The 18,150-nt window shown below is 50.8% G+C and overlaps 1 protein-coding gene across 1 annotated transcript in view; it reads left to right on the top strand.

Annotated features, from left to right (window-relative positions):
- The window catches only part of LOC128267050 (protein bric-a-brac 1-like), a 107,946-nt gene that overhangs the window by 69,458 nt on the left and 20,338 nt on the right, over positions 1-18,150 (top strand). The window contains exon 2 of the mRNA XM_053003842.1: positions 14,996-15,053. Within this exon, the coding sequence (XP_052859802.1) occupies positions 14,996-15,053 (58 nt within the window). The remainder of the gene's footprint in view (positions 1-14,995; positions 15,054-18,150) is intronic.

Here is an 18,150-nt window from a genome sequence, read left to right as displayed (position 1 = left end):
AAAAAAACACAGACAAGGACTTCCCAAACAGGGGCCCTGCGGCGGTGGCCGGTGCTCAAGAAAGGCATTTCAATTTTATGATCACTAAATTTTAATGCCCCCGCGTCAATTTGTTAACCCTCCTCACGCGCCACGCGCCGAATATATTTCCTCGGTCCCGGCTCGGCCTTATGCTCGCCCGTCGCCGGGAAATACATAAAATCTGCCATCTGCCCCGGGGGTGGTTGGTTGGATGGTACGTGAAATGATAGTTTAATTTCTTGATGGCCATCAAAATTGGAGTACGAGGCGTGAGTTCTCTGTTTGTGTGTGTGTGTGTTGTGGGGCGGTATTCAAAATGGCACCTGGCATATAATGGACTAATAGTTTATAGGCCATTTTTTTTATTATTTACGCCACATTCCATCAACATTATGATGGATTAGTAAACAGACAAGTAACTTAAAAGGTGTACAGTTTGGGGCCATTAATTTTAAATTCACCGGTTACGGCGGGTTAAATGTTGCACACAAATAGAGAGGCGTTTTCCACGCCACACTGGTCTGTGCCACGTTGAGTTCCGAAGTAAGTGACTCAATGTTTGTTGCTGAAAGAAAAGGCTTATACGGCTTTCGGATGGGCGGTGGTGATTAGAATGAGTTACTTTTACTTTCCCCCTTTTGGCTCCGACCCGGCCGGAAGTAAAGTATTAATAGGCAAACATTAGGCTACGTGGAAGGTGAAAGAAAAGAAAACATTCGACAAATAGTACACACCCTAATAAGATAACAGTAAACGCCATCCGCGGAGACGGTTCACCTCTCGAGGAAGCCACGAGGCGCGCCACGCCACGCCAATTACCGCATCCGACGGAGTCGGTAAACTTCAATTGCGTCTGTTGCCGAGATTACCCTACGATGACCCACAAACGGAGCAAAGAAATGTCAGCCCAAAGCCCCCCCGGGGGTCCCCCTTTTTCGGCGGGGCATCATCATTAACCCCGCGGCCAATGATTAACCGCGCTGGGCGAGCACAAGGTACAAGATCCGGTCATCGTCAGCCCCCGTGACCCCTTGGTGGCAACCCGTGTCGAGTCATCGTTGTTTATGTTTGCCAGGTCCGCCGTGTGTCCGGGTGCGGAAGTTGTAATCGTTCCGAATTGCCGTGCCGAACTGAGCTTCGTCGCAAGGGAGAAAACACTGATCTCACAGTTCGCCGTCATTTTTCGGGTATTTCCAATTATTAATACTCCAGAAAGGAACTAACACACCCACAGAGACAGAGTGTGTGGCACACGGGGCCAGGGACGGAACTAGCTGTCAATGAAATGACGCACCGGATGTGATGAACTTCTGAGCCCACGTTTCCTTCCGTCGTCCGCCGTCTTAAGACAAACGAGCCAAAAGGCGAGGAAAGCGACTGAAAGAGTCCAATTTTTTGGTCCAATGATGAAAAGCTTACCGGCCCCTTGGCCGGTCAGTCGGTCGGCCAAGTATTTATGGACAGCTCATTATTGAAGGGTCAAGATGGAACCAGGAAGTAGCTAACGGGTGTGAGAGCAGGAAGAGCGGTGATGCGGTGCAGCGGGGACCTGATTATTGGGTCTATGATGTTTTTTCCTCCTCCAGTCCTTCCAGCTTTCCAGTTTCAGTTCGTCTTAATTTGACCGAACGCCCCACGTCGACGGTACAAGAAGCACGCAGGTGAAATGTCTTCATTATTTGCGTCGGCGTTGCCAATAATAATTATTATCTAATTCCGTTTCTGGGTAGCCAAGTGCCATTCACTCAGTTTGAAGCTCGAAGGTCCTTTAATTTCTTTTTAATATTTTTGTACGATCGTGGTTAAAGTCTCTATTAATATTCATATCGAATGACGAGCAAAGGGATTTTTGCAACTCTTTTAGGGGTTTATGTTTTTCTGTTTAATTTTTTATGTTTCATACTTTTCCCCAGCATCTGTTCGGTGTTTGATCAGTTTCGGTTTTCTCTTTCGGTTCTTGCTCTTCCTTTCTTTCTTACTTTTTGATCTCTTACTTTACCGCCCTTCTGAATCACCCGAACTTTATTTTCATTTCATTTTTTTGCCATTTCAATTCCTCTAATTATGTGCCTTTTGTTTTTCTTCTAACGCACCTTCTTATTCGTTTGTTCGCTTTCACATTGTCCGTCCGCATTCCGTCCGCTCCGCCGTTGCTCCGTCCGATTTTCGTCCCTATCCCAGGGTCAGTTGACCGTTACGGGTCCACGGATACACGGATCGGCCTTCGATTTTTGTTTTATTTACCGGCAACGGCGGTGGCGGCGTCTTTCACAGTGCGCAAGTGTTTGTTCGCGAGTCGAACTTCCGACGTCGCTGAAACCCACCGTATGGCACGCACCCGGGGTGGTCGAGGACCCCGAAAAAAAACGATCTCCCTCCGAGACAACTGCTCGCGAGTGCGCGCCGAGATGTTGCGCAAAATCCACAACGTGGCCGCGCCGCCGCACACACACACACATACTTGTGTGGCCGACAATTGTTTATGTTTCGCCGCCGCCGGTCGCCTTTTTGGAGCCTGGAGCCGCGAAAGGCATGCCGTCGGCACGGCCGACCGGCGGGCCGGCCGGTCGGGAACAACAAGGCGGTTCGTTGTTTATTGGATGAAGTTATTTGAATAATTTACCGATAATAATGTCGATTATTGTTATTGAAATATTAAAGGCACAAATCTGGACAGCGCCCGCCCGAGGAAGGAAGGCCGGAGGGGCGGATAGATGGGCGAGGTGTGTTTATTGAGCCGAAAAACAGGCCAAGGGGCAGCAATAGACAACGATGCCGCCTCCAGCGGAATTGTTGGAGGTCATGGGACCGAAGTGTGCGGCTCGATGGCCAACATACATATTTTCGGGACGGTTTACAGCGCTGTTTTTGTTCATTTGGCTCTACCTCCGGCACAGACGTCGCCGTTGGCTGTTTGGCCAGGCATTCGGGTCACATTAACTATTAGGTTGGGATATTAAAATGTTACCCTTCGAATTGTTGTGGATTCCTTCTTTTAAACGCTGACTTAATCATCGCGCTTCCGGACCGGGCCACAAATGTGTCCAAGCTTACTCGAAGCCACGTGTAAAAGTTTGTTGCGCAAGACATCAGACAACAGGCGGTGCTTGGAAAAGGGAGTTTGCTCAGTTGTTGGTGCGTTTGTTAATAATGTAAATACAGGGTGCGATTGAAAAGTAATGAGCCTTCCCGCGCGGAGCGTCCGGCAAGCGACCACCCGAATCGGCTGGTGGGGGAAAATGTAGGTTGAACCTTCCCCTTCCACGGGAAACCGGTTTCAGTTCACTGGCAACAGCGGTGCAGTCAACATCGCTCCGCGCGTGAAAGCTGTTTTAAAAGTGTGTTAGGATTTTGCAGTGGCGAAAATGCAGCGATCGTTGGATCAACGTTACCCGATCAAATTTTGCGTAAAGCTGAACAAAACGAGTACCGAAACCATTGGGCTACTCAAGGAGGCTTACGGGGACCAATCTCTGTCCAGTGCCCAGGTAAAACGGTGGCACAAGTTGTTCAAGGAAGGCCGGGAGGACGTCGAAGACGAACAGCGATCTGGAAGGCGCGCATGTCGAAATCCAAGGTGAAAACCATGCTGATCATCTTTTTTGACTCTCGAGGCATCGTCCACAAGGAGTTTATACCTCAAGGAAGCACTGTAAACGCGGCATTTTACAAAGAAGTGCTCCTTCGGCTGAAAAACCGCGTCGCCCGGGTTCGGCCCGACCTCGTCAACAATTGGACCTTTCATCACGACAATGCGCCGGCGCACACCGCCTTCCTCTGCACCTCTGCACTGGCTAAGATGGGAGTTCCGGTGCTCCCCCACCCTCCCTATAGCCCACACCTGTCCCCCCCGGAAAAGGAAGCTGAAGGGAAGGCGTTTCGACTCCATCGAGGCGATCCAAAAAGCTATGACAGCCGAATTGAACGCGACTCCGGCGGATGAGTTTAAAAAATGTTTCCTGCAGTGGAAGGACCGCTACCAGCGGTGTATTGACGCTCAAGGGTCCTATTTTGAAAAATATTAGTTGTGTAAGCCAAAAGGTTTAATAAAACTGCTTAAAAAAAAAAAGGCTCATTACTTTTCAATCGCACCCTGTAGATGTTAAATCGGCGGCAGCAGCAGCAACCTTACGTCAGCCTTACGTTTGTTATTGACCAACTACAACCACCTTTGTCCCGCTTTTAACATCTTTCGAGCACCGTCTTTTTGATCGGCTTCGATACAAAACATAGCTTCAAAGTAAATATGCTCCAGCGGCTCTGTTCAACGCTTCCTACAAAGCCCACACATAAGCCCAGCCCCAGCAACCGGCTCCCGGCGGAGAGGAACTAATCTTGGTGCATGGTGTAGGAATGAATAAACAGGAACCCGAACAACCCTGCTTCACTGTGGCAGGGAAGGCGCGAACCGTTTCCGGACCGCCGGCACTGGTTTCACACTTCGCCGCCGGTTGCGGAGTGGCTCATTGCGCATCGACCGCCGACGAAAAAGGTCACACTTTATAAGCACTTCCTTCCCGGGTTGGGGGAAAAAACGGGGTTTGCAAAAAACAAGGACACCTCGGCCGCCGTTGCTGTTATGCTTTCCGCCAGGCGTTACGGATTTCGCGACAGCTTTAAACTTATGCTGCTTGGAGCAGCGCGAAGGAGAAGAGCGAAGCAACACGATCCTTTCCACGGAAGGTGGTCGCTTTTGTTGCTCACAAAAAGCGCTCCGGAAAACCGCTCCGGAGACACTTATGGGCCGGGATTGAGCGCACGGGTCGCACTCTCGACCTTTCTGTGGGGTTAATTTCTGCTGTCTGCTTCAAAGAAAGTCAACCCGAGAGACTCAGCCCGTTGCTTCGCTACGAAGAAAGGGGGCCATTTTTATGCTCCTTCTAGAACAATGGTTCTTTATGTAAAGGATACCTTTTTCTGTTTTACCACTAATTCCTTTCCAATCCCTGATTTCCTTCTTGACGCCACATCTTTGACCGCCACTGACCGATGATGGGTGGTAAACTTTCTCCTGCTCTCGGCAGCCGCCAAGAATGTGCCAGGCCGCACGGTAATTAACCATTTGTTCTTAATTACGAAGCCACGCGAATGTGACGTGCACGACTGGAAAGTGGCCACCGGTCGGTGCGAAGGCGCTAAGTGGTGCTAAGCCCCGGCGACACGCGCTCGAGACGCTAACTTGTTCGCTCGTTGCATCGGGGTCGCTGGCCATTAATGCTGGCCCCGCGGCTAAACGCGGCTGCCGCTCGATCCAACGGAACGGATTAACCCGATGGCGGGTGAAGGTGCATCTTCACCTGTTACCTGTCACGGTGCATCACGCCTCAACAACGGGAACGACCGGAAAGAATTGCATCTCAATGCGAAAGTTTTGGTACTCAACAAGTATTTGAGAAACTTCTACGTTTATACTTAGAATTTACTATAGAATTTACTTCATTCGGCGTAATAATTATGGCGACTAGTAACGCTGTACGGTGGCCTCCATTTTATGTAGCTACACTCCAGCTAATCCGACGGTCGGGCGTTTCGCAATTAGTTCAGCCATCCGGTGAGCGTGTAGCGTTTAACGGGAAGGGATCAAGATATGCTCCATCGTCCTTCCAGCGCGACACCCTCCAGCGGACGTGCTTTGCGGCCAAATCTGTCGTGGTGATTTGTAACCGACACTCTCCGCAAGGGCGAGAAGATCCGGGGAAGATACATTTTTCGGGAACCCTTAACCCGCCAAAACCGGGCAAACCGACGACGATGGTGTCGCGCCGATAATAACGACGACGACGGAACGACGGCGATGATGATGATGATGATGAGGGCGATATTTAATACCCTCCATGCCATGAAGCAGACCGTGCGCTCGAGCCAACGGTTGGCAATCGTGTCTCGGCACTGTTGCTGTGGCGGCGAGCTGGCCCCGAGGTCAAGGAAAGCTAGGAAAGAGTGTGGCGAGAAGAACATTTCATTATGTATAAGGATCACGTCGATTCGCCGAAGCGCCGGCGCCGGGCAAACCTGTTGCCGGCTGGAATTTTCTTCTTCACAGTTCTCGGACTCCTGGGGACTCCCCGCGGGCAGGAGGCATGCAAAAGACGCGCCGCAAGAAATCGCGGCTGGTTTCTCGCCGGTTGGTCGGTCGGCGTGTGGTGCCCGCCGGCTGCTCGTGCGCGCGACCGGCGGACGGACTAGACGACGGCTAGACAGCATGGCGTATCGAGCCGGGCGGGTTGCCCTACGGTAGCTAAATCATAGTGTTTGTTGTGGCACGCGTAGTGCTGAAACGTCCTTATCGCGCATAGAGTTGGAGCTCCAACCGAACAAATTATACTCCAATCAGTCCTATAGATGAAAGCTTATCAAGTCGATGTACAATTAGTTGTGATAAGAAGTCGATGCGGCCCCTCAAAAACTAACTATTTGGAAACGGTCCTTCTGCCCAACATTGTGTTGAAATGACCTCATCCCAAAAACCGGACCGAAGTACCTCAGAGTTATGACCATTAAGTGTGACCGCAATGCGAATAGCAGCACACTTTGCGTGGATCAGCTGTTGCTTAACATTGTTGTGCCGGCGCAACATTCAAACCCCTGCAACCTCTGGAATGTGGCCGTGAACCAAACTCCGTCGCAGGAGGAATGTCGCAGTCAGATACAGGTCTCCGGCACCTCCAGCCCATCAATTGCTCGTCAAATGGTTCGTCACCGGTCGCGCACACACCGGCCACTGTCTCAAGCAGGCCGGACGGATAACGGAGCATAAATGTTGCACTTTCAACTCCCCAATCCCAGGACAAACCGGCCGCTTAGCTTGGCCACCGATATGAAGCCATTCAAGAAGCGGCAACTTCTAGCACTAATTGGCGCATTCTTTGGCCACCAATTGGAATGCGTCTAATGGCGGAAATTAAAATAGCCATTGGTCATCCGTCAATAACTGGCCTGGACGGGGACAAACTTGCCTCTTGTTCCGGCATTCTTCGGCCGGTCGCACCGTAATGGGTTCTCCGGAGTGCTCGAACTCGAAAAACGTGTCTCTGAAGGCCATCGGACGGCCGGAGGCGGCTGTCATGGCTTACGGTACATCCGTCTACGCCTTATTTGCGTAATTATGTTTGTACCGAACACTTTCCGGAGCGCCTGGCCATGCAACATTGTAGTGAGGGCCGCAGCACCGCGAGAGAGGTGTGTGAACCTTTAGTAAACATAATTTAATATTTATGATTCTGTGCGTAGTGCATCGCGCAAACAGGGTCCAAAAGTGGTCCAAATTGACACTCCGGAAGTGTCCGCACTTTCAGAGTTTCGACTAAATTTCGAGAGCGCCACTCGCGGATTTTTTTCTACTAGTTTTGTGCCAAAAAAGCGATCGCCAGCCCGTGCAGCCCTTTCGATTCCGAACGAGGTTGTTGCCGGTGATGGTCGATGGGCCGGTGGCCCTTTTTGATGGGCCAGTGGCATATTTAGTTTGGCGCCGTATTTTTCTCCGACCGAACCAGAGGGCAGCTAACCAAATTTTGGAAGCTACAAATTGATATTTTCACTGCCCGGAAAGTGCATCACACTCGAGCGCGGTCCGGTGCAACTGCACTCGGCGGCCAGTGTTAATTATTTGCGTACCAATAAAGGGCGCTCGTTGAAGGAAAGCGTCTCTCAATTCACTGCAATCAAGTGGATGTCCTCGCGTGTGTGTGTGTGTGTTATCGTTGGTAAATATCCGATCGGTGGCGCAATAAACATGTGCGTCCGTTTCGTTGCTCGCTTTCTTCACGAAGCCTCGGCCTTCTAATTATATTTCGCTAATAATTACAATAAATTATCGCCGTCCATCGCGTATTGCTATGTTTGTGTGTGGCGGCCGTTGTGGGTTACGGGTCGGCCGGTCAGGTGTCGACCACCAGGATGCACCGGCAAACAGTGGGCCGGTGGGGCGGTGCATCCATTGTCCGCCAGCCAGTGCAGTTTATGTGCATATTTAATTCGAAAAGTTTCAACAATGGTATAATAAATGGGATCCAACCACCACCTTGGTTCCCCTGGCCGCCAGCAACAGAGCGCGGGCACACACACACATCGCGAACCGTTCCGCGGCCGCGCGGAACTCCGCTCACTTTGAAGACAAACAATGAGCTTATAAATATTAGATAATGTAATACCGGCCACCGGTGCTCCTAATCCGCGTGCTCCGCGTCCCGCCCCGGCTGGCGTCTTGGGTGGCCCTCCCCCCTTTCGGCCGGTATCGAGGCCCCATTTGTCAAGTGTGCTCAAGGGCCCCCCCGGAATGTGAATGTATGGCGCGGGGCGTCTTGAGACACTTTACCGGGGGCCGCGGCAAGACACACTCAGCATCGCGAGCGCGGCATTCCCTCATTTGCCTCCGCTGCTTAATGATGTGTTTATGGGGAGATTATTTTACAATAAATTTACATAAATGCATTTGCATAGGTTTTGTCCCCCTTTGGCTTTACCCGGCCGGTCCGGTTGGTCCCATTCTTTGGTACCGCTGAAAGCAGCGGATGACACTTTGCGGGCCGCCCGCTGGGTGCTGGCTGTCTTGCAAGCGGTTGCTGTGTCCTAGAACGGTGGCAAACAAACCGACGTCCACCGGTGGCGGCGGCTCATCAATCAGTAACGAGTGAGTGGCTCCGAAGAATCGATCATTGTGAGGTGAAACAGGCAGGCGGCCAGGGCTGGTTGCCCTGTAGAGCCTTGGGCTATGATTCTAGGTCGAAGGCCGAAACAATGCGGCAGCACGCTGCAAATTGCATCTTTTTTGTACTGATGACAACTCTACTGAGTTGTAGAGCCTCAGGCACCAATTCGTAGGCCGAACCGTTAGCAGCTCATAATGGACCACTCACTTCAGGTTCACCATGCTTCCGAGCTTCAGCATGCTTCATGCTTTTGCTGCTGTCGATGTCGACTCTGGTAATTCTGGTTTTCGAATCAAATTTATATAACGATCAAACGGCGAGCCCTAGCTTTTAAATTAGTTTCAAATGCCTTTATTGGAGTATTGACAATAAAGGATTTATTGATCCCCAAAAGTTATAGACAAAAATGCGAGCTTCCTATCGAGCTCCAGAACATCAATACCCGATTGCCATAAAAATATTGTGCGAACGCTTTTGGGCCTAGCCTAGTAATATTTTACGCTTAGCTGCGATGATTGCCAAGTTGCGAATTCCTAATTCTCTAACCCAACTGTGGGTCGTTTTTTGCACCTCCGCCGAAAACCATTGCCACTGAAGACTGCGAAGGCTCTGACTGCCACACGAATTTATCAACGTTCGCCGGTTCGGGGAGCTCTGGTTACTCGCGTTATTCATCAGCCGACGCTGCTGGGGCTCTGTAATGCGGCCCTCTCTAAGGACGATGGCCAACGGTACAGGAAAGAGAAGCAAAAAAAAACAACGAACGCAGCATGAGAAGCGACGCGCCCCGGCTGGCCAGTGCGCCGTGCAACGGTTCGGGCCAAAATATGCACGGAGGAAGTAGTGAATAAGAAATGGCTTTCATTTATCATTGATACGTCGAGACACAACATGCATACGTAACTATTTCTCTACGCCCCGAACCGTAACCGTGCTTTCTTTCTGCCGGGTTTTTTCCCCATTTCGGCCGGCCGCCTGGTGTAAGATTTTTTTTTGTTTGTACCCGTTTTGGTTTAATTCTTCCTGGGTGTAGTGTGTTTTTCCGACCCACCTCCCAACCCCACACACACACGTAAAATCGTGGCCCAGGCGCGGCGGCGATGGCGGAGTGTAGATATTGCTTTATTTGTGCGCTTCGTCCTTTCCAGCAACGACGACGGCGAGCGGCGAGCGAGAATGGTTTGATTTGCATCCGTCAGAAGGACAAAATAGAAACAAAAATCGACCACGTCCGCGTGTGTGTGTGTGTGTGTCTGCGCGCATTCGTACGAAATCGAGCGAATCCTGCGAGCGACCACCGCCGTCGGTGCCGCTGGTAGGGCTTGTAATCATTTTCATATCTAGCACCGACACACAGGACGCGCGCAAGAGTGCCTGGCACATTAGACTGCGGAGTGGCCTACCTTTTGCCGATGCGACGGCGGCGGCGTCAATGCTGCGAGAGGCCCAATCCGAAGGGGCCCGGGCCCGAAAGCATTTTCCAATCAAGCGAAGGGGCTGCCGGAGAACATCAGACCAGACCCGCCCGGAACACGCCACCCACCGGCGGCCACCACACCGGGAGCCGTCGCTGAAAAGACTTTTCATTAATCATTCATCAAAACATATTTAAAAACATTTTTCCCACTGAAATATGCAGCGCGCAACACACACGTGGAGCGCGCGGTGTGGGCCGCTCCTGTCGGCGGCCCCTATCGGCGTTGCCCGTTGGCGAGTTCTCGGCTCGGTTTTAGGAATTCTAGAATTACGTCCAACGGCGCCATTCGAAGCGCGGATCCGCCGGCGCGGTACGATGCCGGCTCACTCCACCGGTGTCCTTTTTTGACCCCACTCTTGGGCGAGGGACACCATTTCCCCGGCCCTAAAATATATTTCGCGATTGTAGCAGCAGCCAACGCAGGTCGTTCCGTTGTGCCATTCGGAAGACAACACTCGCGCGACAACGGCCACTCGCGTTGTCGCGTCAGTAAACGCGAAACGCGACGGGCACAAAACCCGGAGCCCACGGCTTCGTCCGCGCGTTGGGCATTGTTTTCGTTCATAATTAATAACACGCCACTGAAAATTGCATCGATGTCCGCACATTCGGCGAACACTCCGACAGTCGGTGTGTCCGTTTTCTATTTTTTGTTTCTTTTGCCGTGGACATCTCGGACATCTTACTGTGTCTAAAAATACATGGCATCCAAACGTGAAACTAAATCACATTCATCAATTCGCCGTGGACCGGTGGTCTGTGGCCGGGTCTCGGCCTCAGAAATCATCAGACTCACAACTGTCAGCCGTCAGGGAGCGAATCGGACGTAAGCGAACGGTGCAATATATTCCATCATCGAATATTTACAATAATTCCCATTAAAGATGCATTAAAACAGACCCGCTGGCAAAGGTCCGGAGCCGGAAGACCTCGGATTGGTGGGATTCTAAAACTTTAATTTTCGTCTTTACTCGAAGGATCGAAGCGCAAACGGCCCGTGGTACGCTGGGTTGGGCTTTTTTTTGTTTCCGCCAGCCCGTCAGACTGTGGTGGGTCAGGAAAATGTGTTTTAATAAAATATCCTATGCGGATTAATTATGTATACGGCCCGGGCCAGGCGCCGGAGCTAAACCCAAGACGATACCGAGAGCCCCATAACGATGGACGGTTTTTTTTGGTCGGTTTTCTTCCTTATCATTAAATATTGATCCAGAAACGTATCGAGAGTTCATCTACTCACGCCGCTTCGTCCTTGAAACCCAAAGGAAACGGAGCCTTCGGTGGCGGCGAAAGACCGGACGCCTTCAGGACATTATTACACGGAGAAGCGCTGTGTAATGTTAACGCTCACTTTCGCCTTTAGCGTCACACCATAAGCGGGCCCAATTAACTGTTTACAGAACGCATCCCCACGGCGTCGGCGTAGATTTGTGTCATCGCCGGCCATGCGATCGTAATGATGTAATCATTAATTCAATTACAATTATCATTCGAGTTGCAACAAAAAAAAAACGAACAAAACAACATCTTCGCCATTTCCGAGTGCCTTCCGAGAAATGGGGACAACACCGAGACTCCAGCATGGCACATTGACCGGAACCGGAATCGGAACGGGCACACCGCCGGAACATCAGCGTCCCCTCTCCGTCTTGATGATGGTACCTCAGTGGCCCATTCGCGTTCGCCTTTCCACTTCAGAAGGCTTTAAATATGAATTATGCTGCTGGCCCATAAAACGGCTGCCCGCGAAAGCAAACAGTGGCGCGACGACGACGACGACGGTGACCGAGCATCGCGCATCGTTTTGTGTGTCCAGAGTCCACTCCGGATAATCATCGAGCTCCGGAGCCCGCACCGGGTACGCAATTGAGCCGTCCGCCGCCCGTGTTGCCGCAACTCCTTGAATGGTCTTTAATTTCAATAAATGTGTCAATTAACATCCATTCTTAATTGGCCCCAGTGAGCTCTCTAGTGAGAGCGCTGCTAGCTGCCGTTACACACCGCCACCGTCAAGTGCCACCGCTCTGGCTGGCCAATTGTCTGTCGAAGGTGCGCATTCGGCGAACCATCTGCCCCAATGCTTCCCCAATGTGGCCGACAACAATGGAATGCTTTCGAAGATAAATCTAACCCGACACAGCTGTCAGCATCATTGTACTCATTTTAGAATGTTTAAATTAATGTCTAAAACAATCTGTTCACCGTCGATCATAAATCGATCATAACTGTTGGCCAACTTTTCGGGTCGCGCTAACCGAACGCCAGTGAAAGTTGAACGGCATAACTTGCGTTCAAACTTTGCCGTCTCTGAGCGATGGCGTGCCTTCCAAAAGTGCATAGATGCATTTGGTTACCGCAGTCTGCCCGACTGTCTTTATTTTGGCTTTTCAATGCAGTCGCGAGTTTTTCCCCCAGAGAGAGAGTACTTCGACCAAAAACTCAGCTCGCAAAACTCGAAACTGCATTCTGATTTGGCGTGTCCTGTTGCAGTTTTCAAAACTGCATCCATACACGGGTCATCTAGCTGCATCCACGGGGTTTCTCCTGGATGTAATTTGCTGTGGAAAATACTTCTGTTCAAAGTGCAACCGGACGTCTGCCGTCTGCGCCCAAACTTTGCCTGCGGCCAAAGAAATGGCCACAAAAAATAGCCAACAACTTCGCCGACGTCGAGCGCGGAATGTCCAGTCGAGCAGTGCCATTCTCTCTACTTCGAATGCATTTCGGCGGCCCCCATTCGCGTGGTTCGCGTGGTCGTGCAAAACAAAAACTTCCCCAATCCCGGAACTTCACTATTTTTGAGTTCTTCCGTTACGTTTCTTACTCTCTCTCTCCGGCTTTGCTATTTATGCGCTTGACCACCGGTCGGCGGTGTTGCAACGTCTAAACAACTGCACTTGTGCTCGGTGCAAGTGCTCGGTCTAGACTTTTGTGTGCTTGTTTTGGTTTTTCTTTTTGCTTTTTACAATGGCAAACAATTGTAATGAATAGATAAAGTTTGTCTGCGAATCAATCAATCCAACCTAGGTCTCGGCTTGTTGGTTTAGCTAACTTTACGGTCAGACGGTCCTTTCAGAAGCTGACGGTCTTTGGGAGCGATTGTTATTGTTGTTCACTTTCCAACTCTGCACCGGGCCTGTAGTATAAGTTCCAACGAGGGTCAGGACGTAAAGTAATGGCAATTGAGACCCACACTTTATTACTGTTTCATGCCAAGCTGCAGTTAAGATCAACAATTACCGAGAGGGAATATTGTTACTTAATTCGGCGGAAACAAATTACAAAACATTGCTACGATATGTCCATGTTAAAATGCATAAAAACTAAGTCACAATTCAGGAACTTTTTGTACAATCAATGAGTTTTGGGTATCGACATTATTTCAGTCACTTCCACTGGATGGACCATCGCCAGGAACCACATTCGGGTTCCACCTTCCGACGATGCGCCTTCGACTGCAACCGGAGACCCAGTTCAGTTTTGCATTCCCTGCAACCCCCAAGCGGAACCCACAATCGAGACCAAGACAAGAGGCGTTACTTTCCTGCGGCCACGTATTATGCTCTGCCGATTCTTCCGTCTTCCAAGAGGTGCGCACATAGGAATGCATACGAGCATTCTGTAGATTTGCGATCCGATCGGAATTGAAGCAGTTTGCCCGTAATTTGTTTTGCCTGTGGATTCGACAGACAAGACCACAACTAAACAAACCCCAGTGACAGTCATGAAACGGGGTCCGGGAACGGGGAGGGAAGTCCCGGGCGGGGGTCAGTGTGATAAAATAAAAAAGGGCCCCCGATGCCCAGAACCTATCATTAGGTCGCCCCGGGAGCAAGACATCGCCCAAACGGGACCATTCACACCGCATTAGACCGACTTTCGTCCTTTTACTTTCGTGCCCGAGACCGAGCGCGCCGAGGACAGCAAATTATAACCGGCAAGTATCGATTTATGCGCCCGTAAGTGATAGTTACGTGGGGGTTGTCTTTGTGTGTGTAGCATGGTATGGTCGCGGCACGCTGGCTCTCCGCTACCGTGGCCGTGGCAGAAGCGCAGCAGCAGCAGGTTTATCCTGGGCTTCTCGCCACAGCTCGCTGCATTAGGCTGCGTCGGGCTGCCACAACCCCGCAGAAGGAGGTCCCGGCCCGGCGATAAATCATCAAAGTCGCAGAACAATGTAATAAGGATACAGAATTTGACACACAGCGAGCGAGAGAGAACGCACGGGCAAAAAATATTCAAACAAGCTTCCGAAAGCATTTCGCCACGAACCACGAGTGGCCCGAACAGACGATGATAATAATAATGTTTTCGATTGCCAAAAACTTTGCCCAAATCTTGCCCATCCCGCGCGGTCCGTTTTCTTGTAAGAAGAAGGAAGAAGGCCACTGGTACCGCGGGGACGGACGCAACCGAGCGCCGAACCGAGAATCGTGGCCGAATTTTATTGCGTTTATTATGATACTTATGTGGGATTATTTTTTTTTATTTACCATAGCATTAACGGAACCCCGCGGACGGTCAACCCGCATTTGCGGGCCTGGCCGGTCGGTTCGCTCCGGCTCCGGGAGGGCAGGTTGCCAATTTTAATGAGACTACCATATAATTCCGGAATTCATTCCGAACTCGGGGTGCTTTCCGGTGCCGTCGCTGTTTCGACGGCCACTTCGGCCGCAAACATTCCTGTGTTGCTGGTGGCCAGAAAGAAAAGCAAAACAGACGGTGGTCGTAATTTAAAAAGCAGCAAAATTATGGAACTAATAAAAATTGAAATCATATAAAGGTGACGGGTTTTCTTTTCGCAACTTTTCATCAACATTTTGTTTGTTTCATTTCTTTTCACCTGCAGGCGAAGTTACTCGAAAACTCTCAGGCTTGGCTCGGCGCATCGACATCGTCCATTGCTGGTAAGTGCGCGACAATCAAACATATTGTGAGGTCTCGAACCATTACCCTTGACACTGAGCGAAGATGATTGCCTTTGCATTGCCTCGGCCACGGTTTGCTTTATCTATGTCAACTGGAAACACGAACCCCTGACCCTTGGTATAGTGGCTCGTCACAGAGCAACACAACTCATATCGATCGCTGTTAAATGAAAATGTTAGAAACGCCTGACCCCCAAGCAGCTCATACGGCCCCAGAAAGGCTTCAGACAAGTCAAAGCTCCAATATAGTGAGACATTCGTGTAATACACGGCTGACGAAATTGGCTGACAGAAGCCGCCTGAACCCGGCGCAGAAATCGATATTTATCGCGTTTGCCAAAACGCCGGACGCCGAACGATCGGGTTTGAGGACTCCGACCTAACAGGACTCTACCGGGGAGCCACTCTCCTGCAAATCAACGGTCATCGTTTTTCATCAAACAACCGAATCCGCGCGGTCCGCGGAGAAAGAACGAGCTTCCGGGTTGAGCGCTTAGCGCGTGCTGAAATGCAGCACGGATAGGTAGCCCCAACTTCACAGCTCCACATCTTCCCGCTATAAAACCCACCTGCATTGCGTACCGGCGAATCTGGGGGGGTTTAGGTCCTTTTCAATTTTCGTTCGAACGTTCGCGTTCGCGTGGGTCGCGAATCTTTGTCTTTGGACCGGTCGCCCGGTCACTGCGCAAACCCGGGACGGCTGTGGATTTAATTAAAAAATCTATATTTTTGCAACTTCCCACCCATCCGGGATGATGGTTCTCTCGCTCGGGAGCATTCCAGGATTCGCGTTGGTCTCGCGGATTCGCGGCCGCGAACTTACACACCCCGAACGGCTCAACGATACGCCCGGTCGGTGCTCCGATATGTTTCAATCACTGTTTTGTTGCCCTTACTTTGGGGGCCAACTCGCCCCATTTGGTAGGATCTCTTGTTTCTCGTTGTCTAGCAGTTGTTCTGTCTGTTTTTTGTTTGCTCGATTCAGCTTCGGACAGCTCGGTGTCTGCTTCGGCCGAAAGAATCGAAAGACACAATCACGACGGAATTATGTTTTACGTTGACGAACAGACGAACAAACTCGAATGCATCTCTGCCAGTGGTTAGTGATTAGTTTGGTAGCCATTTTGAACCCGTGCTCCCCGAGGGCTTCAATACTTTTGCTTCGTGTGCCTTAGAAAATCTACCAAACATGGCTCTCCAATCGACCAGCAAGAAGTAGACGGAAGTGTGTTCCAGAAAGTCACTTTTCAGTTCCGTCACAATATTGTAACCCTGTCGATCTACGCGTCGACATCAAAACGTGTTCGGGAAGTGTCTCTTGCAGCAGCAGACCTTTTTTCCGTTTTTCCTTTTTTTTTCGGCCGGCCATGCGTTACCCAACGACATCTTGATGCTGTCCAGCCGTCACACGCACTCGGTTGCAATTTTCCACTCCACACGATCTAATCTCGAAGCCACCGCTGCCCTGGTGGGGCCAGCGTTTTTTGTGCGCCCGGCGCAGCTGCACTATTAGGTGCATCCTTCTGGTACGCTGCATCTTAATTGGTACTTCCTTACGCACAACGGTTGCGACCCAAACCGGGGAATCGGCTGTGATGGTCAGAGACTGGCAAAAAACACAACACACGCTGAGCTTTTAGCCGGCCCCGGGGCTGGTCCTGGCCATCGAGAGGCTTCTCTAAATTAAACCCGAAGTTTCGAGCAGGACGCACCAGGCATACCGGGCCCCGGAAAAAAAGGATATTTTTAAGAGGCAGCAAAAAACGATGGCCACACATCACACACAGCAAACGCGCACAATGGACACATTTCACTTACAGCGCAGTGTCCAGCCTGAGCCTTTCTCTCGCACAATTGGAGTGACGTAACGACAGGACCCCCGGGACAGCCTTCTGTTGGGGGCCTTTTGGGATTTCTCGCTCTCTCTCTCTCGCTCTAAATCCGGCTACACGCACAGGACAGGCAGTAACGCGTCTTAGATTTTAACGGGATACACTGGCGAAAACCCATTGCTGGCGTATTTGCATATTTTTTAGCCCCGACCCCGGTGAAAAAACGGCGGCCAGAGTAAGGATTATCGAACATAAGGAATAAAATTGCTGGTACCACACGCGCGGTAACAGAAGCCTCGTGTGGCGATCCATTTTCCACCTCAACGCGCTCTCGGCGATGGACGGAAGGAATGTCAATTTTTCTTACAGGATCATGCATGGTGAACGCATCCTTTGGCAGGCGTACGCGTCGTGATGTGACGCAGCATCCACACCCCGTTGTGGTTTTCCAATTACCAGTCCACCGGGTTTTTCCGGCCTTTCAGTTTTGACTCGTGGTCTGACGTAACGAACGCACTTTTCGTCAGTCGCCACCGGACCGGATTTTTGTTTAGAATTTATTTACAACCTTAGAACAAATGGCAAAATTAATTAAAATCGAGGCGCACGAGGCACTCTTCGGGCGGACATTATTCATGGACATGGGCCCCGCCAACGCCCAGCCAGCATCCGGCGCGCGCGTGGAAAATTGAAACATTTGTTAAATAACAAAACTTTTCTGCTTCATTTTGCATTTCAACAGCGGTACAATTGTCGGCCTCGGCGACCTCTCCTTCTGCTGGGCCTCCTCCACGAGCTTGGCGTGTGCAATAAGAATGGAAAAATAAATAAATGAGCTAGAGCGAGAGGGAGAGCGAGTGCGAAAGGCACCACACCAAACTGGCCAAAACTCAAAACTCATTAACCAGCCTCTCGTTCGGTGCAGATGATTTTCGATTTTTCACCACGCGACGACTCATTTACGCGAGAAGAACGGTACTGCCGGTTGCGTCTACCATTGGCCATTTACGGCCTTCTCCTTGGCCGTTTTCCGGCCAATTTTCACTTTCCACGGTGAACAATTAAAATATTGTTGAGTATATAAAAACGCGAAGACACGCGGCCCCCGGCAGATGATGCTCTGGCCAGCTGGGGGGCCACTTGCATAAGAAATAAAAACCGGGGCCCGAGAACGGCGGTGTAGGGCAGGGAAAGCCCCTCACCGGCGGCCGGGACTTTGTAATAAATATTTGATTAATTAGATT

This window comes from Anopheles cruzii, chromosome 2, assembly GCF_943734635.1.
Source record: "Anopheles cruzii chromosome 2, idAnoCruzAS_RS32_06, whole genome shotgun sequence".
Classification (NCBI taxonomy): domain Eukaryota; kingdom Metazoa; phylum Arthropoda; class Insecta; order Diptera; family Culicidae; genus Anopheles; species Anopheles cruzii.
Note: the sequence above shows the minus strand (reverse complement) of the source record. Positions and strands in the feature narration are given on the sequence as shown.